The sequence below is a fragment of the Sceloporus undulatus genome, chromosome 1 (assembly GCF_019175285.1).
Source record: "Sceloporus undulatus isolate JIND9_A2432 ecotype Alabama chromosome 1, SceUnd_v1.1, whole genome shotgun sequence".
Classification (NCBI taxonomy): Eukaryota; Metazoa; Chordata; class Lepidosauria; order Squamata; family Phrynosomatidae; genus Sceloporus; species Sceloporus undulatus.
The window spans coordinates 319288442-319311464 of record NC_056522.1 but is presented as its reverse complement, the minus strand read 5'-3'; the positions used below and the strand labels follow the sequence as shown (position 1 = coordinate 319311464).

General features: G+C 39.1%; 2 protein-coding genes across 5 annotated transcripts in view; both read left to right on the top strand.

Annotated features, from left to right (window-relative positions):
• The window catches only part of MAPKBP1 (mitogen-activated protein kinase binding protein 1), a 154320-nt gene extending 137087 nt beyond the window's left edge, over nucleotides 1–17233 (top strand). Inside the window, exons 25-32 of one of the 3 annotated variants that reach the window (XM_042466693.1) lie at nucleotides 234–403; nucleotides 1862–1998; nucleotides 3750–3929; nucleotides 5225–5300; nucleotides 6330–6628; nucleotides 7409–8461; nucleotides 12260–12348; nucleotides 16252–17233. In XM_042466693.1, the coding sequence (XP_042322627.1) occupies nucleotides 234–403; nucleotides 1862–1998; nucleotides 3750–3929; nucleotides 5225–5300; nucleotides 6330–6628; nucleotides 7409–8461; nucleotides 12260–12348; nucleotides 16252–16560 (2313 nt within the window). In that variant the 3' untranslated portion in view covers nucleotides 16561–17233. The remainder of the gene's footprint in view (nucleotides 1–233; nucleotides 404–1861; nucleotides 1999–3749; nucleotides 3930–5224; nucleotides 5301–6329; nucleotides 6629–7408; nucleotides 8462–12259; nucleotides 12349–16251) is intronic. The other 2 variants (XM_042466675.1, XM_042466682.1) reach the window with 2 other exon arrangements.
• JMJD7 (jumonji domain containing 7) overlaps nucleotides 1–23023 on the top strand; it is a 266369-nt gene that overhangs the window by 221180 nt on the left and 22166 nt on the right. The window lies entirely within an intron of this gene.

Sequence of the window (23023 nt, the reverse complement as noted above, 5' to 3'; positions counted from 1 at the left end):
AAATTTGCTGTGCAAATATGAATATAAAAGGATGAGTAAATAAGGAGAATCTTTTCTTCTTTATTTCTGTTCTTGGAACAAAAAAGTGGCCTAATGTGACAGGTGAATAAAGCCAGTGTATCAGATCATATATTTCCTAAATCATGTTGTTTCTGATAACTTTTCTCCTCTATAATAGCCCCAGCATTGCTTTATTGAAAGAAAGATAACACACCTTGCTTCTGATATATTAGGTTGGAGGCTCCCCAGCACCCCGGGAAAACCAACCTTGCATTCGGCCTCAAGTTATTCGGCTTGTATCCTGTGAAGGTGGAATTTTCCCTCAGGAACTGGAACCTTCAGAGAGTGAGGAATGTGTAATCTACCCAGAGCAGGAAGAGATACACCCTACAGACATCAGCAGGTCAAACAAAAAATTTCTTTTGGTGCTTTGAATTAAGCCACTTAGGTTGTTCTTTTGCCCCCTGTATTCTGATTGTCTGTTGACTTGGTTGATGGAGTCTGCTGTTAGCTACAAGCTAAAAAGTTACTGAAGGATTTTTTGACCTGAATGTAACTTGTAGAATACAGTAAGCTATGGGTCATTAAAATAATTTTTGTTCTTGGCTAAGAAAATAACCAATGGCTAATTTCTCCTTGGATGAACATCTTGTGAGTTTCTTGTCCTCTCTTTTTCTCCACCCCCTTTCACCCTTGTCTGGTTGAAATTGCTTGAGCCTGTTCACAAACTTTAATGCCAGTAACATGACAAAGTCATGTGGTAACAAAAGTACTGAAGAAACAGGACAGACTTCCTTCTCAAGTCTGGTTGCACCAATGTCACCCTTATAAAATTTAACTTAGCATTCCCTAGTTACTCCTCTGAGCCAATTTCACTGCAGCTATTTTACTTCCTTTCCTTGCCTAATACATAATGTTATGTTTGTAAGTTCTAGATGTGGAAACAGACGGGTTTTTTAAAGGCAAAATCACTAGTGCACTTTCCACCCCACCACAATTCTTATAGTTTTTACGTTTATATATTCAGTGTTATAATTTTAGTATTTAAACAAAAGAGATTGCCCTCTCTTGAAGCTGTTAGAAAATGAGGAATGGGCACCAGACAGTTCTTGGAAGTACAGTGGATGCAATAGTTACTGAATTTGCAAGTTACAGTATAGTTTGAATAAATATTACACCTATCATTATGACATACCTATCAATCCTTTATGTTTGCATTCAGTTACAGCAATCAGGATGTAAATGTAATAACCATAACTACTGTATTTGATAAAGAGCCTTGCAGCTAAGGAAACTTTTGGTTTCATTAGGTGAAACACTTTCTGGTTTGTGCTGGGCTGAGTTGAGTCCAAGATCAGTTATGATGGTGATGTATGGGAATTCTTAAACTGCCTTTTACAAATCAGTTTTGTCTACTTACTTTTAAGGGACATAGCAATACACACATAGGCAATGATATTGCCTCAGATTCTGCACTGTTACGGCTTTGAGTAGAGGATTTTTTTCAGCTCTGAGGAAGATACAGGTCATGTATAGTATCTGTATTCCTTAACCAACTTGTATGTTTTCTTGCAATATTGGAAAAATGTAATCAGAGCAGCATTGACATAGAGCCTGAGAAACAACATTTGACTAAATCTGACAATTTAGCAAATGCAGAATAAATAGTTCAAGTTTCACTGTCCAATCTCTATGAAGTGCAAAAATTTGCATAAATGGTGGGAAAGGGGTAGGTTTTAAAAGTTATTTTGCAACAATGGGAAGTTATTAGTACAGTTTAATAGTGTGCATGTGTATGTCTATGGGGGGGATATAAAGGTAATCTACAATCCTCATATGATGTTCTTTCCCTCTTTCATAGTGAATTCCAGGTAAAAGCTCTTCCCCATGGGAAACTAGGTAGAGGCTATCACAGCAGTGGGTGCCCAGATAAACACAGCCCTGACAGCGCCTGCTCTGTGGACTACAGTAGCAGTCGACTATCGAGCCCAAATGAAGGTGAGAGATTTGAAGTGTCTATTTATTTGAATTTGTAGTCCCACCCCCCACCCGTTCTGAAAACATCAGCCAAATAGTTCTGAAGAGATACAAGAAGAAATTAAAAGGAAATATATATATTTTAAATGTACTGTGCAAGACCAGCTTGATTTTAGCTGTCAAAAAGGGCCCCCAAGTGAAAATGTTTGGCACTGTTTCTGATATGTATGAAATAATGGCAGACAGTGGTTCTCCAGCAATAGAGAATTATTGGGTGTGGAGAAGTATTACAGTTGTAAATTAAAGTTGTATTAAAATTGCACATTTTAAAATTAAAGGAGATTTTTAATCATTCCAAACTGGCTGTCACAGACCACTGGGCTGAGAGGTTGATTGGAATTTTGGCCCATGGGAAAGGAGAACGAAGTGAGAACAAGCCTACTCAAGTCCCTAACAGGTTATTGCAGATATTCTGGAACTGAAGATATGCATTCTGTTTTATTAAAAATGCTGCATGTACAGTGCTGTTTTCAGAAAGCTGGAGTGCTTCTATTGTGAAGAGAAAGGTCAGAGGCTGTAAGGGCAAAGTAAGATAGAGCCAAGCTGAAGGAAAAATATTCTGCATCAGAGAGAAATGTAGAAGAGTTATTAAGCTCTTAGGAATCTGTAGAGTTATTAAACTCTTAGGAATTTTTAAGGAAAAGCTGATTAAGTATTACCAGACTATGCTGACCCTATTGTCAACGAATTGTCATTTTCTACTAGATAAAAGAACAGTCTGAAATGCAACAAAAAGGTTCAACATGAATAGTTTTTCCTTAGTTTTTGCTTCATAATTTTCCATGAAGGCATATGACCGCTGTTTCATGTTTGGCTAATATATCTCCAGTATTCTCCCATGATTTACTATATATTTACGAGCTGTTGCTAGGTAGATTTTCCAAAACTACCAGGAATGAAAAGGCATATGTTTGCTTCAGTGGCAGATTGCTCAGTCTGAATGCTGGACATCTTGACCTGCATACAGTTAAATTAACTGCCTTTTGTTCACTAATACCTCTATTCTGGAACACAAAAGTGGGGAAAGTTCCCCCCTTCACATGCTGAACTGGAAATTTGGAAGAGCCAGATTCTGGTCTCCTCTGTGCAGGAAAACATACTGCTGACCTTGGGCCAGTCATTCTCTTGGCCTAGTCAACCTCACAGGGTTGTTGCATGAAAAAGATGGGGGGGGGGAGATAGCTGTATATACCTGCTTGAACCCATTGAAAGATAGGTGGGATATAGACATTACTAATAAATTAAAATTTCTGGAGGCAGGAAAGGGAAAGGGACACTTTTTCTGTTCTGTTCTCCAACCTCCTTTACATACACCATACCTGCATCTCCATATAGCAGTAGAATGCTCCTTTTCCAGGGATGGCAGGAGGTCACAAAGTGTACTTTCTAGTGCAGTACTGGGGAGAGTGTTGCCCTCCACTTGTTGGACATCATTCCATATTATGGACTATGCTGTTCTACAGGCTGAAAGGGTCACACTCTAACATATGGAGGACCACTTGACATTTAACCATGCTCTACTGCTATATAGTACAGCAGGGAAAGTGGGGGTTTGGTGGAGTGGGGGGAAAAGAAAAGTCTCTCTTCCCCCATGCCACATACTGCCTGAACAGTATATGCTTATCCACTAGGAATACACTGCAGTATTTAGTTTCAGTTCCTACCTATGTAATGTATTCTATAAATTGTGTGTGTTGCATTCCCCACTTTAGATTCTGAGAGTACAGAACCACTCAGTGTGGATGGCACCTCAGACTTGGATGAACAAGTGGGAGAAGAAGATGAAGAGGACGTAAGCACTGGACTGATGGATGGAAATGCTCCCAGGACTCCAGATCAAGAGAAGTTCCTCAAGCAGCATTTTGAGACTCTGTCCAGTGATAATGAGAAGGGTACATTTGCAAAACTAATGACATCTCTTTCATTTCATAATGTTTTACAGTGACTTCTCTCAGAATCAGCTCTAGACCAACAGTGCCACCATCTGTTGCAGTTCTCATTGGAGAAGAAAGTGAAATGAAAAGTGGATCTTACTAATTTCTTGCAGTCTGGTGACAGTCTGCATAAGTGGTCTGTCTAAGTGGCTGGGCAAATTGGCTGTTTTTGTTTTTGTTGTTGTTGTTTTTGCTAACCTGGGGAAATGCATTTTGCCTTGGTGCAAAAGCAATTGCTTGTACTGTACCAGGAATACAATAGAAATGCTGTCATTCCAAGTTGCAGAAGATACAGATCAGGACAGAAAAGCATTTTGGTCATTTTGGCATTCTAGCAGAAATTTTCAATTTCTTACCTCCCCAAGACAGAGCACACCTTGCCTCAAAAATCTGCATGTTTACAATACTTTTTGTATGCACAACATCATACATACATGTCCATGTTCTGAAATGTAAATTGAATTGTTAAAATGCAAATACAAACAATTGAAAAAGAAGCATAAGAATACTTTAGTTGAGTGTGAAGAAGATACATGCAAAATGCATACAGTAATGCATAAATAAATGCATACCTTATGGGATATACAGTATGTACAAATTTATATATAGGAAAATGAAAACCTCCATAGTTTTGAAGCCAATAAAAATAAAAGGGGGAATAGAAATGTAGGTGGTATTTGAAGAAAGGTAAGGAAACCAAGACTGAGAGTTTTCACAACACTAGGAGTAGAATTGTAAAAACCAACTCCTTGTGGCACCTTAAAAAGTCTGCTAAATCTGCCATATGTTTTTGTGCACTAGAGCCCATTCACTGGATGCATGATGAGTGTGCATGTGTCTGTCTGTGCCACTGCCAGTCAGAATAAATAGTATGGAGGTACAGGAATTATTTGTCTGTCACAGCAAATTATTTTTTCTGTGCTTTTTTAAACCTTCAGTTTTAATAATGATTTTTCATCATATCTGAAATTCTCATAAGGGCTAAAACAAGAGTAAATGATCATAAATTACCATAGTAGTAGTTACATATTTAGTCTTTGACCTTGTGCATAACTATTTAGAAATGAACTCCAATTAAATTGCTAGACCTTACTTCTGGGAAAATATGCATAGGAATAAGACTCATGGGATTGGGATTTGCACTCTTATCTTTGTAACAGGAACAAAACAACATATTCTAGCTAAAATGCCATGTCAAAAGGCAGGTTTCTTTTCTGAACTAACTGGAGCACACTTCTTCCTTGTAATTCCAGGTGGCTCGTATAGGACTTTGGAGAGAACGGAAAACAGTATTTCTTCTCGTTTTCTGTCCCAGTCTCCAGCACTCAGGTAGGGTTCCACATTTCATTAATTCTGGATAGCATGGCCTTGCTTTGGCACAGACGTGACAACTACTGATCTTGAACTTTTTAAAATTTTTGGTACACCTCAGCAAAGAGACTTATTTTTATAAACATCTCCATCTTCTTTATGCATTTGTTTCAGTAGAGTAAATGAGAGGAGTAGGGTGCTCCATTTTTGATCAAGGTTGTTCTTTCTGCATTATTACTTTAGTGTTTCCACAAACTTTATGGCTATGTAATATATAAGGGCTTAATTTTGCCATTTGATCTATTCTTCACCATTTATGCACTTAGTAATATTTTTGCATTTCATTCAACTTGGACAGTGGAAAACATACCAGTCACTTCTGTTTACTGATCAGCTTTAATCTGTTTTCCTTTATTAGCAAACATTTTATTTGGTTGACTAAACTCCACACTTCATGAAAATTTTGTATCTTAAAAAAGAAACCTGCTCCACCAGATTGAACTGAGAGTTAGTAATCTTGTTTACTGGAAAAGGGTGTTTATTTATCTTAGGTTTTATTGAGCAGTTGGTTTTACTTTTTGTCAAAGTATCAAAAGAGGTTACTCACAATTATATTCCAAAACCTTCATTATAGTCTGCATAGTCTAGCTTTCACGTAGAAAAGAAGGGCTGTTTTTCATGGCAGTCTTAGAAAACAGGCATACATATCATGTGGACAAAAGAGAGAGCCTTACTCTGCTAGTATGTTGAATCAAGGGGAATGTATCCTCACTTTTAACAGTAGCTTACCTTTCCTCACTAGATCCTCTCCTTCTTCCCCTTTTCACTTAATGCTTTTGTCAAAGCCTTGTGCATGATAAGTGCTTGTTCCCTTACTCACCATCTGTTCCATCCAAGGGGAAAATGTGTATGTGGAAAGATTTTGACTTTAAGAATTGTTGTGATTTTATGAATCAGCTACATATTAATGTTTTATGTTATATTTACAGTAATTGGTTGATGGTATTACAAGATATTAAGTATCCTATCTTATTTTTCCCTCTGCAGACAGCTATCACTTTCTTCATCAAATCTCATAGTGGATCGAAAACCCAGTGAGGGTCTTGCCTGGTCAAGACATGTTTCTGCAGATCTAGTAAAAAATGGGATTGATCGCCAGAATTCAGCCATAGAGAATGGTTTTCAAAATGATATGCATTCCTTTAGGTCACTTTATATGCAGAGAAAGAGAAAACCCACTCTGGAAATCAGCAGAGGTCCTGGAAGACCTGTTGGGCCTTTCCCAGATACAGATGGGGCAGTGGTGATGAGGAAGTCCCAATCAGTTCATGATCTTGTTCACAATGGTAAGGAAGTAACTTGGTACTGTGATGGTATAATAAAGAATAATGAGCTTATTGTCCAGCTTTGGAGATGAAACCTAATAAACTGTCAGCTCAGATACACAATTTGCATGCCATGAGCTGGAAATACACAGAAAAGAAGGAATTGCTAATTTCCACAGTAAGATAAGGCCTTCATCTGCTTCCTCAGAAAAAACAGCCATTATTTCAGTGTTAGAAATATTTAGCAAGTTCTTCAGTAGAAACATAGTCAAATGTCATGGAAGTTGCCATGCATTTTAATGCAGCTTATACAGAAGATTTTTCTAGTGGTATAGCCTCCGGTATAAGCTTAAGTGTGGTTTTGCTTATATAGTTTAGGGGTATGTTGCATTACTTGAAGGGGTACACTCTGTATATTTTTACTAATGCTCTATGGCTACCAGGCAAGAGATAATTTCCCTGTGGCAGCAAATTTTATTGCAGATATTTGGTATATCTGCAAGGATCTATGACTTGCTTCATGCTCCCTATACTTATAACATATATCCAGTGGTATATGTTATACTATCACTAGTCTGATTTCTGATTATAAAAATATAGGCAACAATGTTTAGAAGAAAGATGCCTAGAATAAAAGGTAGCTGTTTAAAATTATTCCCAGAACATTGTTGCTTTATCTAATACTTCTTCTGGAACCTGAAATGAAATAATAAGCATGTTTAAAAGCTGGAGCTGTTTTGAGTCTGCCTGCACAAATTGCACCATACCGGTTCTGTGCATTTATTTCTTCCATTTCTACAGATAAGGTTCCAGGGTTGATGCCTTCTGCCAGGCAGCGTCCTCAGGCACTCATGGTAGGTGAGAAGGATCCAAGGTCCAGTAACTATCGGGCCTTGTCTGCAGCTCTGTTGAAGATGGATGGCTCCAATTCTCTTCAAGCCAAAGAGAGCAAAGCTACAAAACCAAAGTCTTACATGAGCCCGACTACTAGCTTCATGGCTAAGATGTCCCGTAGCATATCCGTGGGAGAGAATCTCTGCTTTGGTGACTCTTCAGAAAACCTGAATGAGGTGAAAGTCAACTCACAAGTACCAGAGAAGACACTCTTAAATCCTTTAGGGGACCCTGAGAAGAACAAGCTACCTGTAAAAGAAAATGGCCCAGTGAAGCCTGCTCTTCAGCAGAGCACAAGCTCTTCATCACCCAAATCCTTTCACAGCAAGCTAGCTTCTAACCGTGCCCATTTGATCCTTGACATCCCCAAACCTCTACCCGACAGACCAACATTGGCTTCTTTCTCGCCAACTGCCAGATCAAAAACATTTATAGAATCAGAGCCTCCCCAATCACCTGCTGGTATTGGTAGAAAGAAACATTTGTTTACTGAAGGATGGTCCTCGAAGTTGGAAAGCCAAGTATTGATGCCTAAAGTTAGCCCAGCAAGTCCTTCTACAGACACTCCAAAGGAGAACCAGATGTTATTTCAGACCAAAGTCCACCCTGAGCCAGCAGTTCCTAATTCCAAATTAAAAGAGTTTTCACATGGTCTACATCCAAAATCTCCAGAACAAAGACCACCGGGATGCACAGAGAGAGTTGCAAGTCCTTGTTGTGTGCCAGATAATCTGCATGAGCTTTGCTTTTTTGAACCAAGTGGGCTGAGTTCTCCTACAACTGTGGGAGCCATAGCACAGGACTCAGGTGTGCACGGATATCCATCCCTAATCTTCTTCCCCCTTCTGTCTCCTGTCTTTGTGAACCGCTTCACACTTCCATCACATTTCTTTACGTCCAGCTTCTGGCCTGTCTCCTCCTGTCTGCACCTGTCTCGTTCCATAAGCCATCCTTTCAATGGTGAGACATTTCAGCCTGACATTCATTTTTTTTTCTGTTTCTGTCCTCAAGTTTCTGCTTCCAGTCTGTCTTGTCTTGTGTGTTAGTGCATGCAAAGTTTGTAGTTTACATATTTTTCCTATCTGCAAGAGGCAAGTAAAAATAGCACAAGAGTGGACACAAAATAACTGTAATGTAATTTTGTACATTGGGGAGAGCAAGAACAATTTACTTTTTTTAAATCTATGTAACTATTTATTATGAAGAAAACAGTTCACGTTTGCACGAATGGGAGTAAACATCCACTGTTCTGAAATTTTTCAAGCTATTGCAGACTTAAGCTTTGAGATGTAGTTCTATAATGAAAAGAGGTGATAGCTAGATGTGAAACATTTTAAATGCACACACAGAGTGGATAGACACTACTGGGAAAACAGGTTCTCCTTCTACCTGTACACCACAAAATCTACTTTGGAGGTATGAAAAACCTTCCAAAGCAGGTTTTGTAGGTGTGAGAAGGGTACATATGGAAGGGAAGTCCTGTTATATAAATGCAGGAAGACACCCATACAGTGGCTAGATTTTATAGTAGTGTCCTCTCAATTTGGTTCTTGTATGGTCAAGTTGGGGAAGTATTCCACGTGTTACCCCAATTGTTTGTATCAGTTTATATAGCAAATTGCTTGAATAGGGTTTACCTGTTAGGATGGGGAAGCTAAAGCTTTTTTTAAAAATGAAACATAGTTCTTTACTGTTTCTCCTTTTACAAATCAAAATGTGAAACAAGTAGGTCACAGAGGAGAAGGGGAGAGAAGCTCATTAATCTTTCTCTAGTTTATTTTTTAATCTGTTATTGTACCATGAAAGCAAATAATAAGGAATAAAATACATCTATAACATATCACGGAAAACATTAAGTAATGAATAAACATCACAACTTCACACACAAAAAAAGATAATTGTCAGCTTTGGGGGTTGGAGGAAACCTTTCCCATAAAATAGCAATCAAATAGCATTCATCATGAAATAGCATTAAAATTTCATCTTAAAAGAGCTGTTATGCTGTGTCAGGCCTTAGTAGATGCAGTTGTGCAAACAATCACTGAAAACTGTTAATGTGGCTATCAGAAAGGCACTGCAATCAGATGAATAAAGCACAGGGTTTTGAAGCACACGATGGAGGGAGAACTGAATTCTTATTTTCTGTTCTGCTGTTGGCTTGCATGTAACTTTGGCACATGCTTGCATGTAACTTTGGCACAAAGTTACCTAACACAGCTGCTCTCAGTCTTTTTCTATCTACCAAATGTGCACATACTACTCCATGATATTTTGCATTGAGATCTATGAAAGAAAATAATATGGAATATGAAGTATGGTTACCACAGCAGCCATCTGATATTCATATTTACAAGTGCATTCTCACTACCTCGGAAGCCTTATAGCTAATTCATCCATGAATTTGCGACACTTAAATAAAATAACAACTTGCCTGTTTGTGAGCATTCAGGCATTCACTGTTCTCAGCACAGTAATCGTGGAAGAAATCCACAGATCATGCAAAAAGAACTATTGGCATTCTAAATTAGGAAGAACAATAGGCAAGATAACAAAAGCAGTTGTAGTCTCACTAAATTAACAAGACAAAGAAGAATATATGGATCAGAAATATTAGCTGGTGTCATTAACCTTTCTTTCCTTTGTACTTTGTGTATGATATACCAAATCAACCCCTCTCCCTGGATTTATTCTCCCATACAGAAAAATGCAGTTCTTTATTTACAGTGATTCATTATTTGGTAGTCAGGAGGTGAATTTTCAGTAGTTTTCTCATGTGAGTTGTTATACAGCAGGACACAATAAAGGCCAAATTATACTTCTTTGTTTTGTCTCTTTATATGTCAGTCATTGTGTGCCTTTATGTGTTAACCCCTGACTAGTTGAAGGGACAGCATCTATGCAGACAAAATTGTTCACCTTCTCATTAATGAGGGACTGTAATATCTTGCCAAAATATGGTTACTCAGAATATTTTTCATGATCCTCATCCCAGTAAGACTGCCATGTAAAGAACTACAGTGAGTCTAGAGTCAGCTTCCCACCAATCCATGGATTGGAATTCCCACAGATCGACCTGCCCATATTAACCAATGGTGATGCCCTCCTGTGGGCATGCTGACGCAGGAATGCACATCATCACCCACTGATTAATAAAGGCTTGAGCTCCCACATTTTTGCATCCACAGATGGAAAGGGCACACTGTATACGGCTGTGTTGCCAATTTGGATTTTCTTCATTAATATTTAGTTAAATTTAATGCTTAGACCAATATTTCCCACATTTCTGCCAGGTATAGCACATTGTTTTCTTAATACAGGGGCTTGATAGACTGCCCCTAAGGGGCCTGCAGCCGCCCCTTTTATGACCAGATTGGGGCTGCAGCAACTACATACCATGGCCCTGATTTTGCTTTTCTGTGAAACAAAAAGAAGCCGCAAAAAGCAACTCCTTTTTGAGTCCCAAAAGGGGGACCATAGCTACCAGCCCTGCAACTTTTTGGTGCTCCTTTGGTGCTGCATCATCTAGACGTAGCGCCAGAGGAGCACCGTGATGCTGCCCGCCACATGGTATGGCACACAGCATCAAGCCGCAATCTTGGACAAAGTTGGAGCGTGTCCCGTGTGGACACCATGCCCCGACTACGTCCCCAGGCCGGCCTTAATGGCCGATCTGTACAGCCCCTAAAAATGCAGTTGAGCTGTTGCACTTGGATTTAATTTATAGTAACAGCAATAGCATTTACATTTCTATACTGGTTATCAGTGAACTTAGCATTCTCTAAGTGGTTTACAATCTGTAAGCCAATTGTCCCCAACAAACTGGGTACTCAGTTTACTGACCTACAAAAGGATGGAAGACTGATATAATTTTTATAGACTATTTCTCTACTCAGGACTTTCTCTATGTATCATTGTTTTGGCTACACCTCCTGACTGGAAGGAGGTAAATCCAGAACTGTAATTAGCAATACACAGCCTTCCCTGAATGCAGGAAATTCTGCTGTATACCTGAATATGCTCTAACTGCATATGATGCAGATATATGGCATCAGTTCCCACTACCATTGCAAGGTATTTCATTCACTTAATCCATAAGATGCAGATATGGGAAAACTACAGTGGGCCCTCGCCTTACGCGGGGATCCGTTCCGGATCCTGCCGCGTAAGGCGAATTCCGCTTATGCTCAAGCCCCATTGTAAACAATGGGGCTCATGCACGGTGGCACAGGGGCGCAACAGGCGCGCACACCCCTTCAACTGAATGGGACACACGCCCCTTCCACCCCATGCGCGCCCTGTGGCTTGAGCGCGTATGCTCAAGCCGCGTAAGGCGTGCCCGCGTATGATGTGGGCGCGCTGTACTAGTAGAGGCCTTCTGCAGGAGAAGTTTAGTTTTGCACAGGTGTAATTGTAGAGCTATGATGCTATCTCAGACAAATTGAGATAATTACGTCCTTGTTTCTGCCCTGAGCCTAAAATTAGGAAGCCAGAATGTTTGCAGTAAGATGAATCTCCAGAATTATATATGTGAATACTATGCAATGACCTGTTTCACAGGATGAATGACTCACATTTGTGGAAGGAGAGTTTTTTAAAAATATATATATTTCTGTACCATTACTGTAATTTTGCATGAAGTAGCTACATTTTCCTCTGTTTTGTTACCTAGCAAGATCCGGGAGGGGGGAGCACTAAAATGATAATTGGGTCCATTGCTTAGTATATGTGTTACCTTGTCTCTTTTTCCTTCCATCACAGGAGGTTCTTCTATCAGTGTTGAGCACTGCAAGCATGTTGTGTCTGAGCTCCAAGACAGCATGCGCAAAGCCATTAATCTGTACCATTTGGTAAGCAACCACTTCATTCCATTTGATCTGGTAGATTATAATGGTACTGTACAATTAGCTATATTAAAACAAGTCAGAAGCAGGTCCTTTAAATTTCTGTTTAGGAGCAGACATCTGTGCTTATTTTGTATGTATGTCTCTATAAATGAGATGTAACTGCAACAAGAGCTCTCCTGTTGGTAAGCCAGAAGGATCTGTGTGATAATTAGCTAATCGCCAGCTATAACGTATAGTTTAGTACAATTAGTCCTCTATATCCACAGATACTGTATCCATGAATTCAGTCATACAAAGCTTGAAAACATTAAAAAAATATTAATTTCAAAAAGCAAACCTTGATTTTGCCATTTGATATATGTGATATCATTTTGCTACACATAGAATCATAGAGTTGGAAGAGAACACAGGGGCCATCCAGTCCAACCCCCTGCCATGCAGGAAATCTAAATCAAAGCATCCCCGACAGATGGCCATCCAGCCTCTGTTTAAAGACCTCTAAGGAAGGAGACTCCACCACACTCTGAGGGAGTTTGTTCCACTGTCAAACAGCCCTTACTGTCAGGACGTTCCTCCTAATGTTGAGGTGGAATCTCTTGTCCTGTAGCTTGCATCCATTGCTTCAGGTCCTAGTCTCTGGAGCAGCAGAAAACAACCTTGCTCCCTCCTCAATATAACATCCCTTCAAGTATTTAAACAGGGCTATCTTATCACCTCTTGCATGGCAGGGGGTTGGACTGGATGGCCCTAGTGGTCTCTTCCAACTCTACGATTCTATGATTCTATGATTCTTAACCTTCTCTTCTCCAGGCTAAACGTCCCCAGCTCCCTAAGTCGTTTCTCATAGGGCATGGTATCCAGACCCTTCACCATTTTAGTCACCCTCCCCTGGACACGCTCCAGTTTCTCAACATCCTTTTTAAATTGTGGTGTCCAGAACGGGACACAATATTCCAGGTGGGGCCTGACCAGAGCAGAATAGAGTGGCACTATTATTTCACTTGATGTAGACACTTTACTGCTATTGATGCAGCCTAAAATCGCATTGGTCTTGTTCGCTGCCGCATTGCACTGTTGACTCATGTTCAATTTGTGGTCTACTTGGACTCCTAGATCCCGTTCACATGTAGTCTCATTCAGTCAGGTGTCTCCCATCCTATATCTATGTATTTTATTTTTCCGCCCTAAGTGCAGTACCTTACATTTCTCCGTGTTCAATTATTGTTTCAAAAAAGGCCTCTCCTGGGCCTAAAATGGTCCAGGGATGTTGTGAAATGAGGTAGAGCTCTTGTCCCCTAGTGGACATTTTGAGTTATTTGGGGACAAAATATTTTTTTTAAATTGCAAAAATTATTTTTGACCTCTGAAGGGACCAAGGGGCTTCCACGTGTGATGGACATGCCTTCCACAACTCTTAGAGAGCATTTGACAACATTTTGGAGCAAAATAAATTTATGAAAAGACTTTTTTGACCCCCAAGAGCCCAGAAAAATGACCTTGCAGGTGCACTTTGCCCACTTGATAGTTCCCCTCTACTTTTTTATTACTTAAAGGTCAGTGCAGAACTGGGGCCATTGTGTTTACATAGTGAAACGATTGCATCAAACAATCTTCTGGGATAAATGCCATTGTAATGTTAAGATTTATTTTAATTTTAAGGCCAATAAAGATTTCCCCTCCCTTTTTTAAAGTCCTTCTGCAGGATACATACAGTATATTGGGAGGGAAGTAGGGAGACTGAAGGTTAAACTTGACCTCTTTGTGTCTAGCAGCCCACAGCTTGATTGGGCTCCACATACTTATTTCAAAATGAAGAAAAAGTAGACTGGCGGTATGGTATATACTGTATATACTCATATATATGTCTAGAAATTTAGGTCAAAATATTGACCCAAAAAACCTGAGTGGACTTAGCCATGGGTCAATATAAGTACTGTACTTTAGCTCTTATTTTAAAAAAGTCATCCCTTGGTGAAAGGCAAGAGTATAATCTGTACTGGAAGCACTGACCCCTCTCATCTATCCAGGCTTTGAGCATAAACAATTATGCCTGATGCAGTTTTCTAAGTTCTTTGGCATCGTTTCCCTTTGCTTCATCTTTTGGCTCACCTGTCACATGCTCCTAAGTTTTACCCTTGACTTATCCACGGGTCATATCAGACTCCTTAATTTTGACCCCAAAACCTGCCCTCGACTTATACATGAGGTCAACTGATAGTGGAGTATATACGGTATTTATCATAATGCTGTTGATCCCTTACCAGGATCTAGTCCCAACACTATTTAGAAGTGTTATTGGACCTATCTGTCCCAGATGCTTTTACAGAATTAAGGCACCACATATTAGGGAATAGGCTTCTTCTAGTTAATTATTTAACTAGTTTTGCCAAAACATGTATTCTTGTACATGCTTGAGAACAAAGGTGACCTGTATGTGATGTACCAGACCCTTTGCCATCATACACACAAATATGTAAGAATTCCTGTTTGCTTGGTGTGTAACATAAACACGTTAATGTGATCAACTAGTCTCAAGCAAGAGACTGACTGAGAGAATGTGCTTAAAAGGCTGATACAGTAGTTGTGTTCCCATCTTTTTCTGCTTCATTTTGGAAACAGAGTAGGCTGGGTGGAGGGGGAAGAGAAGTTAGAAGCTCTACAACAGCAATAAATAAATAAATAAATAAATGGTGAGATTTTAAAATCTCTTTATTATCTGCCTCTCATGCTCAAGTCCTCTGGGAAGAACATGCCAAAGCCTACTAAAACAACGTTGGCGACAGTTTCCCGGAGGACCTTCTCATCGGCCGCTCCTAACGTATGGAATGGCCAATCAGAAGAGATCCATCAAATTACGACCCTTAATAGATTCAAAAAAGCCATCAAGACGGATCTCTTCCAGCAGGCCTTCCCAGACTGACTGTTGCACCGATGTTTTTTAGAACCCTAATATGTGGTTTGCCTTTGCCATATCCCATGAAGCCCTGTCATAAATGTCCCAATGGTTTTAATAGATTTTAAAGATTTATTATTGTGTTAATTTGTGGAATTTAAGTTACGGATTGTTTGGAAATGGGGATGGAGGATTTAATGTATGTTGTTAGTTATTTTATGAATTATGTGTATTATGTAACATGCTTTATGCATGTAAGCTGCCTCTATCCACAGGGAGAGGTGCAGTACAAATAAATTTTTATTATTGCTATTATTTATTATTAAAATACCTTTAAAAATGAAAACAAGAAGAGGAAACACCCTTAGCTGTGCCTGATGCATTGTTCCTAGTGTGTTTTAAGATGACTCTTACCTCAATAAATTGTTTTTTTATTCTACACTTTCTAAAAGGCTACTTAAGAGTACTGTCACTTCTGAATTTGTCTACCTTGAGTGCACCAGGAGAGAGTTGTAAGTTTTAGGGCAGGGTGGGCAACATAGCCTTCAAGAAGTTGTTGCACTGCAGCTCCCATGATTCTTTACTATTGCTTATTCTGGCTTAGGCCAATGAGAATAGCAGTCTTTCAATGTTTAAAGGAACACAGGTTGTCCACACATAAGTTTTAACTTTTATACAGTACAGACAGCTATCTTGAAATGAACTGGGAACAATACAGTCACTCTACAACTGACAAAACCTAGGCCAAGTATGTTTCTTGCAATTTTCCCATATGAGAAAGGAGGGGTCTCTATCCTGAAGGCTTTGGGTGAAAATAGCATCAAATCCAGTGCAGCCAAATTCCCAGTTTGAAATACAGCTTCAAAGATATAGGCGCTGATCCTGAACTGTTGATCTGGTAACACTGGGTTTGACGCAGTTTTCAGAGTACCAACTACAAGCTTTCAAGGTAGGTAGGGCAGGCAGTAGCTGTAAAGAAAAACTGATTTTCTCCCCCTATCCATTATCACCAGGTTTCTGCTGACACAGGGTCTTCAGCTGACAAAGATGAAATTGCTGGCCTTTTGACAGATACTTTCTCTGTGATGAAAAAAGAGCTAGAATCCCTAAAGGATGGGAAAGAGCTTCAAAGGGAAAAAGAAGTGTTGGTGAAGTCGCAAGATGCAGTTGTCATGCCCCTTAATGAGGGAAGTGGTTCAGCTTTGTCCAGTCCTCGGCATTTTGGAGATGAGCAAACTCTTGCTTTGTTGGAACAATACTCAGAGCTGTTGCTACAAGCTGTTGAGCGACGTATGGATAAAAACTCTAAGGAGAAGTTCTAAGACAGATAAACTTAATTGTACACTGGTGGGCAGGTTCATGGTGGAAGCCTTGGATGAACACTTTGTTTTTATCCAGGAAAGAAAGATCATTTCTTTAATAAGAAGCAGTACTTTTTAAGCATCTGTTTTCAGATATGTGCTGGTCACAGTACTAATCTTTCTGTGCCCACTTTTCTTTTGACTGTTAAAAACTTTTGTTCCAGCCAAAATTTTAAAAACAAAAAACAAAACAAAAACAAAACAAAAACCCACAGGATCAAACAGAAGTAAACCAACAGTGGCGCAGCCTGAAAACTGTCACAAGAAAAGATCAAGATGGCACCAATAGGTCCCTCTGCAACAATGTCATTTGTACAGATTGTTAAACCTTTTATTTATTAATTTATGTTTGTGACTATTGCTCTAAACTTTTCACATGCATTTTATAACTATGGCTATTTCTGCTTCCTTCTCACATTCTCTAGTAAGAGATAAATTTTGTTGCAGTAAATGTACTAGTAGGTTAGCTAGCAAGACCATTGAGCTATGGTAAAGCCTGTCTTGCTTGATTTTACTCCCTTATACCTCAATTTACTATGCATAGGGTGTTTTTTTCCTTTTTGTGTATTTTATGCTTTTGTTTTCTCAGCTTTGCTTTTTTTTATTTTAAAATAAAACCTATGCTTTACCTATATTTGCTGCTTCCACAGGACAGGATATCTTTGGACTAAGCTTTGGAGGTCTGTTACAAGGCTACTGGCAAATGGAATGGCTTTTTAAAAAATAAATTAACAAAACCAGAAACTTTCTCAGGTTTTATAGAAAACCTGGCCTCCTGTCAGGCAAAAAAGACTTGGAAAATGACTGAAGCATTTTCACCATCTGTTCTAAAGTTCTTATTAATAGTTTTATTCAGTTGCATATGTATGGTGTCCTCTTGATATTAGTAGCATACTTTTGGGAGTTCAGAAATTGAAAGGAAGGGTGGGCATGGGACAGCATGTCCACAGGTTTTATTTACAGTTTTGATTTCATTCTAACATAACTTTAACCACTTAAGAGAGTCTGATGTTAGTTATTGAATATTGCTCAAGAGAAATATGACAGGTACATAACACCCCAAGAATGGGACCCTTTTGTTTGTTTTCATAGCTAAAACCAGAAAATTACCAAATTAAGTCTGAGTGGCCAGGAAATACAGATTTTGTGATCTATAGCTATCTCCATTTGTTCTATCATAATGAGTCTTTGGAAAGAATCTTTTTTCATGTCAGTGGGATGTGGAAACGAGGCTGCATGGAATTTTATTGTGGTCAGTAATATCCAATTCATATCAGTCAAATTAAATAAGAAATAATTGATTGCTTTCTGCTGATCCAAAAAGGAAATTAACTGGTTTCCTAGAAGGGACAAAACAAGCATTTCTCTTCATTTATTGTGCCCTAAATTTTAATGCTCTGCTTGGTTGGTTGTACAAGTCCCAGTTTACAGAACTTTCAGTCTTATCATGTTTCCAGATTAGTGATACTGATGAAAGCATTTTTAAAAAAACGACTGACCAACAAATTTGTATTGCTGGGTCTCTCTGGTCAGAGAACAGCTCCATCTACTGTTGTCAGTGTGATCGTCTTTAACATGGCTGATCTAGTGCTTTCTGAATAGCCTTTTCCACTTGCACTTTTGAAGTTGTCATGTGACCTTTGTCTTTCACTGCACAACAGGGCTGGCAACCTGCAGTGTGGTTTCTTATCTGGCTCATATTTTGTAATGCTCCACTGCTGAGTGGCCTGCAGAGCAGCCCTCTTTTTTGGCTGGCCGGCCAGCTGACCATCCTTAATGTGCTCCGAGACTGGGGACTTAGAATGGTTTTTTTTTTTTTTTTGTACTTTTTAGTATGACCCTCCTAGATGTTCCTAGCTGTCTTGGTCAAGCACACCTTTGAATGTAGGTTATGCTTGTTCTTTCCATCCATAGGTGACCATTAAAAGGTCAGGGCATGGTGTGTCATAACTGGCATGTGTTGCAAAGGCATCTGTTTGATAAGCATGGGCATCTGAAAGGTATTTTCTCAACATACATCAAGTAAAAATTAGGGTGGCTTTTCTTTACATATCTTAGAAAGCACATTTAGACTGTGAAGTGTCAAGTGCTCAGGAATTTTTCCTGTTCTGGGACACACATACACTCAGGTAAGAGTCATACTTCCAAGTTACCTTGTTGTATGGCAGAGAGAAGGAGAGATGGAGATTCTTGGTATTGATTTAACATCTGGAGTTGTTGGATGCATTGGTTTAAGAGCAAAATAAAGTTTTTGATTGACTATACCTCAGTGCTTAGTTAGCTAGTAATGATTCATCAGGGACTGTTTTGGATGAAAGGCAGTATCAAATAAATTCCACAATAGTCTCAAAGCAGGGTTTCTAGTAGATAGTTCTTATCAAATTTTTTAATTTGAATGGTGTCTACTTCCATGGATAAAGGTGGGAAAATAAAAATGTGTTCCAGGAGTGAATTAGAATTGTAGTTTTGGGTGGTCTTGAGTAAGTAGACATGCAAAGAGCTATGGGCAGGACTGTAGTTTCTAAGACTGCACTGAATAGAATGACCCTCAGCTCCTAGAAAAGTTTTAGTAAGGCAAAAGCATGTGATGGTTTTGAAATGTGGATAAATTTTTCTTCAAATAGGAAAAATGAAATAAAGTAAGTGGATGGGGAGACAGGTCAGGGTTTTATTGAATGTTTGTTAATCTACCCTTTATTTTCCCACTTATATCCATAATTTGGGATGTCTTTGGATGCAAACATCCTCAGAAAGTCAGTTTCCCAAAACAGTTTGCCTCCCATAAGATTCTTTGTGCCCTGGTTTTCTATCCAAAGAATCTGTGGCTAAGAAGAATCGGGAGAAAGGGGCATTTACTTTCAAAGGAAATACTTCTGTTTAAAAAATGATTAATAGCTGTGCATTGGTGGTACTCCCTATTTTTGCTCATAGCAAAGTGACCTGGGCACATCATGTGAAATACCTGTTACAAAACCGTAGGAGAGTCAAATGTCAGCAAGCTATACTTATTGTTTTGAAATGCATGCTCTGTTTCTGTCTTTGTTATGGATGTTCCCCATGCCCTTTTAGAAAAGCTTAACCAGACACCTACAGGGTGGAGAAATATGAATGCATGCTGTTGCTGAAGTTGGTCCACTTTTATTGATTTCTAATGTGTGCATGCCATATTAATGAATTAAGGTAAATGGCAAAGTCTGTATGAGAATATAGAAGCATCCCAGAAGACAGAATTCACATTAACTCCTGCTTTCTGAAATTGTATCTGAGAAGTGCAAGTTCAATTTTGTTTTTGTTTTTTAAACATACTGTTTTTCTTTTTGAGGTGAACCTTTGGGGAAAGAACAAATATCCATGCACTTCAGTGAGACAAAAATAGCCTCTCCTTTTTTTCTAGAGAAACATAGGCTATTTGTGTTTTTGGAAGCTATGCTGGATTAACTCCAGCCAGTTGTATATGTAACTGGTGCTACTAGATATGGCCGTTTTGCTATTTACCACTTCCCTGCCCCTGTCCTCACTAAATAACCTATTATTATTATTTTTGTTGTTGTTGAATGTCCCTCAGATTGTTGGGCCTGTTAGCTTTTCCTTTCATTACAACGATCCAAAATTGAGAGACTTCTTTCCTACAAAAACAATGTTGTCAGATATAAACACAGACATTTGTCCAGTGTTCTCTGGTTTCTAGTATTTTAAATCCTTAAAAACTGATAATAAGAGGCGAATAGCTGCCATGTGGTCCTTAAGGTACTGATGTCTGGATAGTCCTTTCTAGAAATAAAAGCTAGAAAAATATGATTTGATATGAAATTGATTGCTTCTCTTCTAGCCACAGGATGTATTAGAAAAATGGTATGGTTAACTAATCCAGCAGCAATAGCAGAAGCACAGAGTCACTCTTAGAGAAACGGAAGCCTCATGAGAGCCGGGGGTAATTGATGCCAGTATTGGGATCATGCAGGACCACTGGTGGAGGCTCAGCATGATGACTTAACCCTTTGCCATCAATACCATATAGCATGGCCACCACGTATTTGAGACTCTTGTGCAAAGACTTTCCACAGCATGTCAGCTGCCTTTCAGAAGTGACAATGATAAGCAGACCTGCAGTGGAAATGATTGTGTGGAAACCATGCCAAATTATTCCCAAATAATATAATTTGTGCCTGTAAAATTTCAGTGTTTGCTCTAAAACTAACTGAAATTCTGGGAAGACTTTTAGAGTGACAGAGTGATAATTCTAGTCAAGAACTGAAATGATAGCAAGATTATTTACATGTGGTTTTATTCTTTCTCTGAACAAGTTGTGTTTCACAGAGTCTGTGCCTATCTAGATAGCCTTCCATCCCCCGGGAATTCTGGTCGGGAATGGCTGTGTCCAAACAAGCCGTGTAATCGGAATGCATTCAGCCATTGGCCAGCACTGAAGAAGTGGACTTAGATACTTAAGGTATGAATCTGGAATCTACCGAGCTTTAGCTTATATAGACCAGGTCAGGTGAAAAAATTACCTGATTGTATTTCTAGTATTAATGTGGGAGTTTCTTTCAAGTCGGTAGCCCTTCTTAAAATCTTCCCACTATGGAGATTGCAGCACCTGAAGAGGCGGAGGTGGACCAAGGCTGGGAAAATATTTTCCAATTTGTAGGCACGTCAATCAAATAATAGACAGTGTTATCACTGTAACAATCTTCCTTCTATATGATGAGGTACAAAATTACAATATCTAGCCTCAAATATATAGTTGGTAGCGTGTTCAAAAACCATCACTTAGGCCAAGCAGATTGATTGTAAATAAATAAATAAGTTTATTTTAGAAACAGAACAGAAAAAGATTGTCAATAATAAGCTGTTGTGAACTTGTCTCTTAATCAATCAATTGCAGAGTTTACAGAAACCTTCAGATGCGACCCTTTTCCTAATCTTTGGCCTTCCCTTGGTCAAAAGACAAATTTACTCGTTTTAACACACGGTCCCCTCAGAGACTTAAGACTGTACCCTTCTCGGGACTAGTCTTTTCCCAACTCACTCAAACAACCCCCTCCGACTTCTCACTCTCCCTTCTCAACTGCCTCAATCTTTATAGCTCCAGCCGGCCTCGGATTGGTTCAGAGTCCTCGGCTCCGAGTGGCTGACTCAAGATTCCGAGCACACACACACCTTCCCCTTTGACAGGTTCATTGACCCTATAACCAAACGGTTGTGTGGGTTAATGAAACCCCAATTATATAACATATTTTTATTAACAACATTTATATACTTACCATATAATAGACAAATTGATATTGTTTAATAACCATTATACATTGTTTTTCTCTTTTTCCTACTTTCTTTTACCCCTCTTCAACTGTCTAGAAAGACCTCAGCTACTAATTATCTTATCTTTGACATACTGGATGGAGTAATCGAAGCTTGCGCAGAATTAAACTCCACCGCAGTAGTTATTATTACATCTTTAGTCTGGTTTAGCCACACAAGGAAGAGTGATCTGTTTTAATTATGAACTTTCTTCCCCACTACACCCAAGTATGGCTTGAGCTTGTAACAGCCATACTATAGCCATGCACTCTTTCCTGTTGTAGCTAAGTGTCTCTCTCTTGGGAGGAGTTTTTAATGATGATAGTATTGGATGTATCTGACCATCGTCTCTTCTTGACTTAATACTGCCGGCCCAGTCCAACTAGAGGCGTCCGTTGTAACTATAAAAGTCTTTTATAGTCTGGAGCCATTAGAACGGGAGCCGTAGTCATCAGGTGTTTTAGTTCTTTGAATGCACTACACACTTATCTGACCAGATGACTTTGGTAGGCCTGTCCTTTTTGGTTAAACGGACAATGGCGGGCAAGGCTACTAAATTAGAATAAATTTTCTATAGTAGCTGCTAATCCTAGAAAAGATCGAACACCTTTCTTTATAGAGGTACGGGCCAATTTAAGAATGGCTTCTACTTTAGAAGTTTCAGCCTTGACATTTCCACTACACTACAACATAACCCAAGTATCGAGTTTCTTTTTCTTTGACGGCGTATAACACAACATTTTCTCTTATGATAAGGCTTTAACATATTTACATGCACCAATTTACATCTCATCTCATTCCCAAATCTATTAATAGTTCACATCAAAACAGAACAGATAAAAGATTGTCAATAATAAGCTGTGTGTGAACTTGTCTCTTAATCAATCAATTGCAGAGGTTTACAGAAACTCAGATGCGACCCTTTTCCTAATCTTTAGGCCTTCCTTGGTCTAAAAGATCAAATTACTCGTTTAAACACACGTCCCCTCAGAGACTTCAAGACTATAACCCTTCTCGGGACTAGTCTTTTCCAACCTCACTCAACCAACCCCCTCCGACTCTCACTCTCTCTCAACTGCCTCAGAATCTTTATAGCTCCAGCCGGCCTCTGATTGGTTCAGAGTCC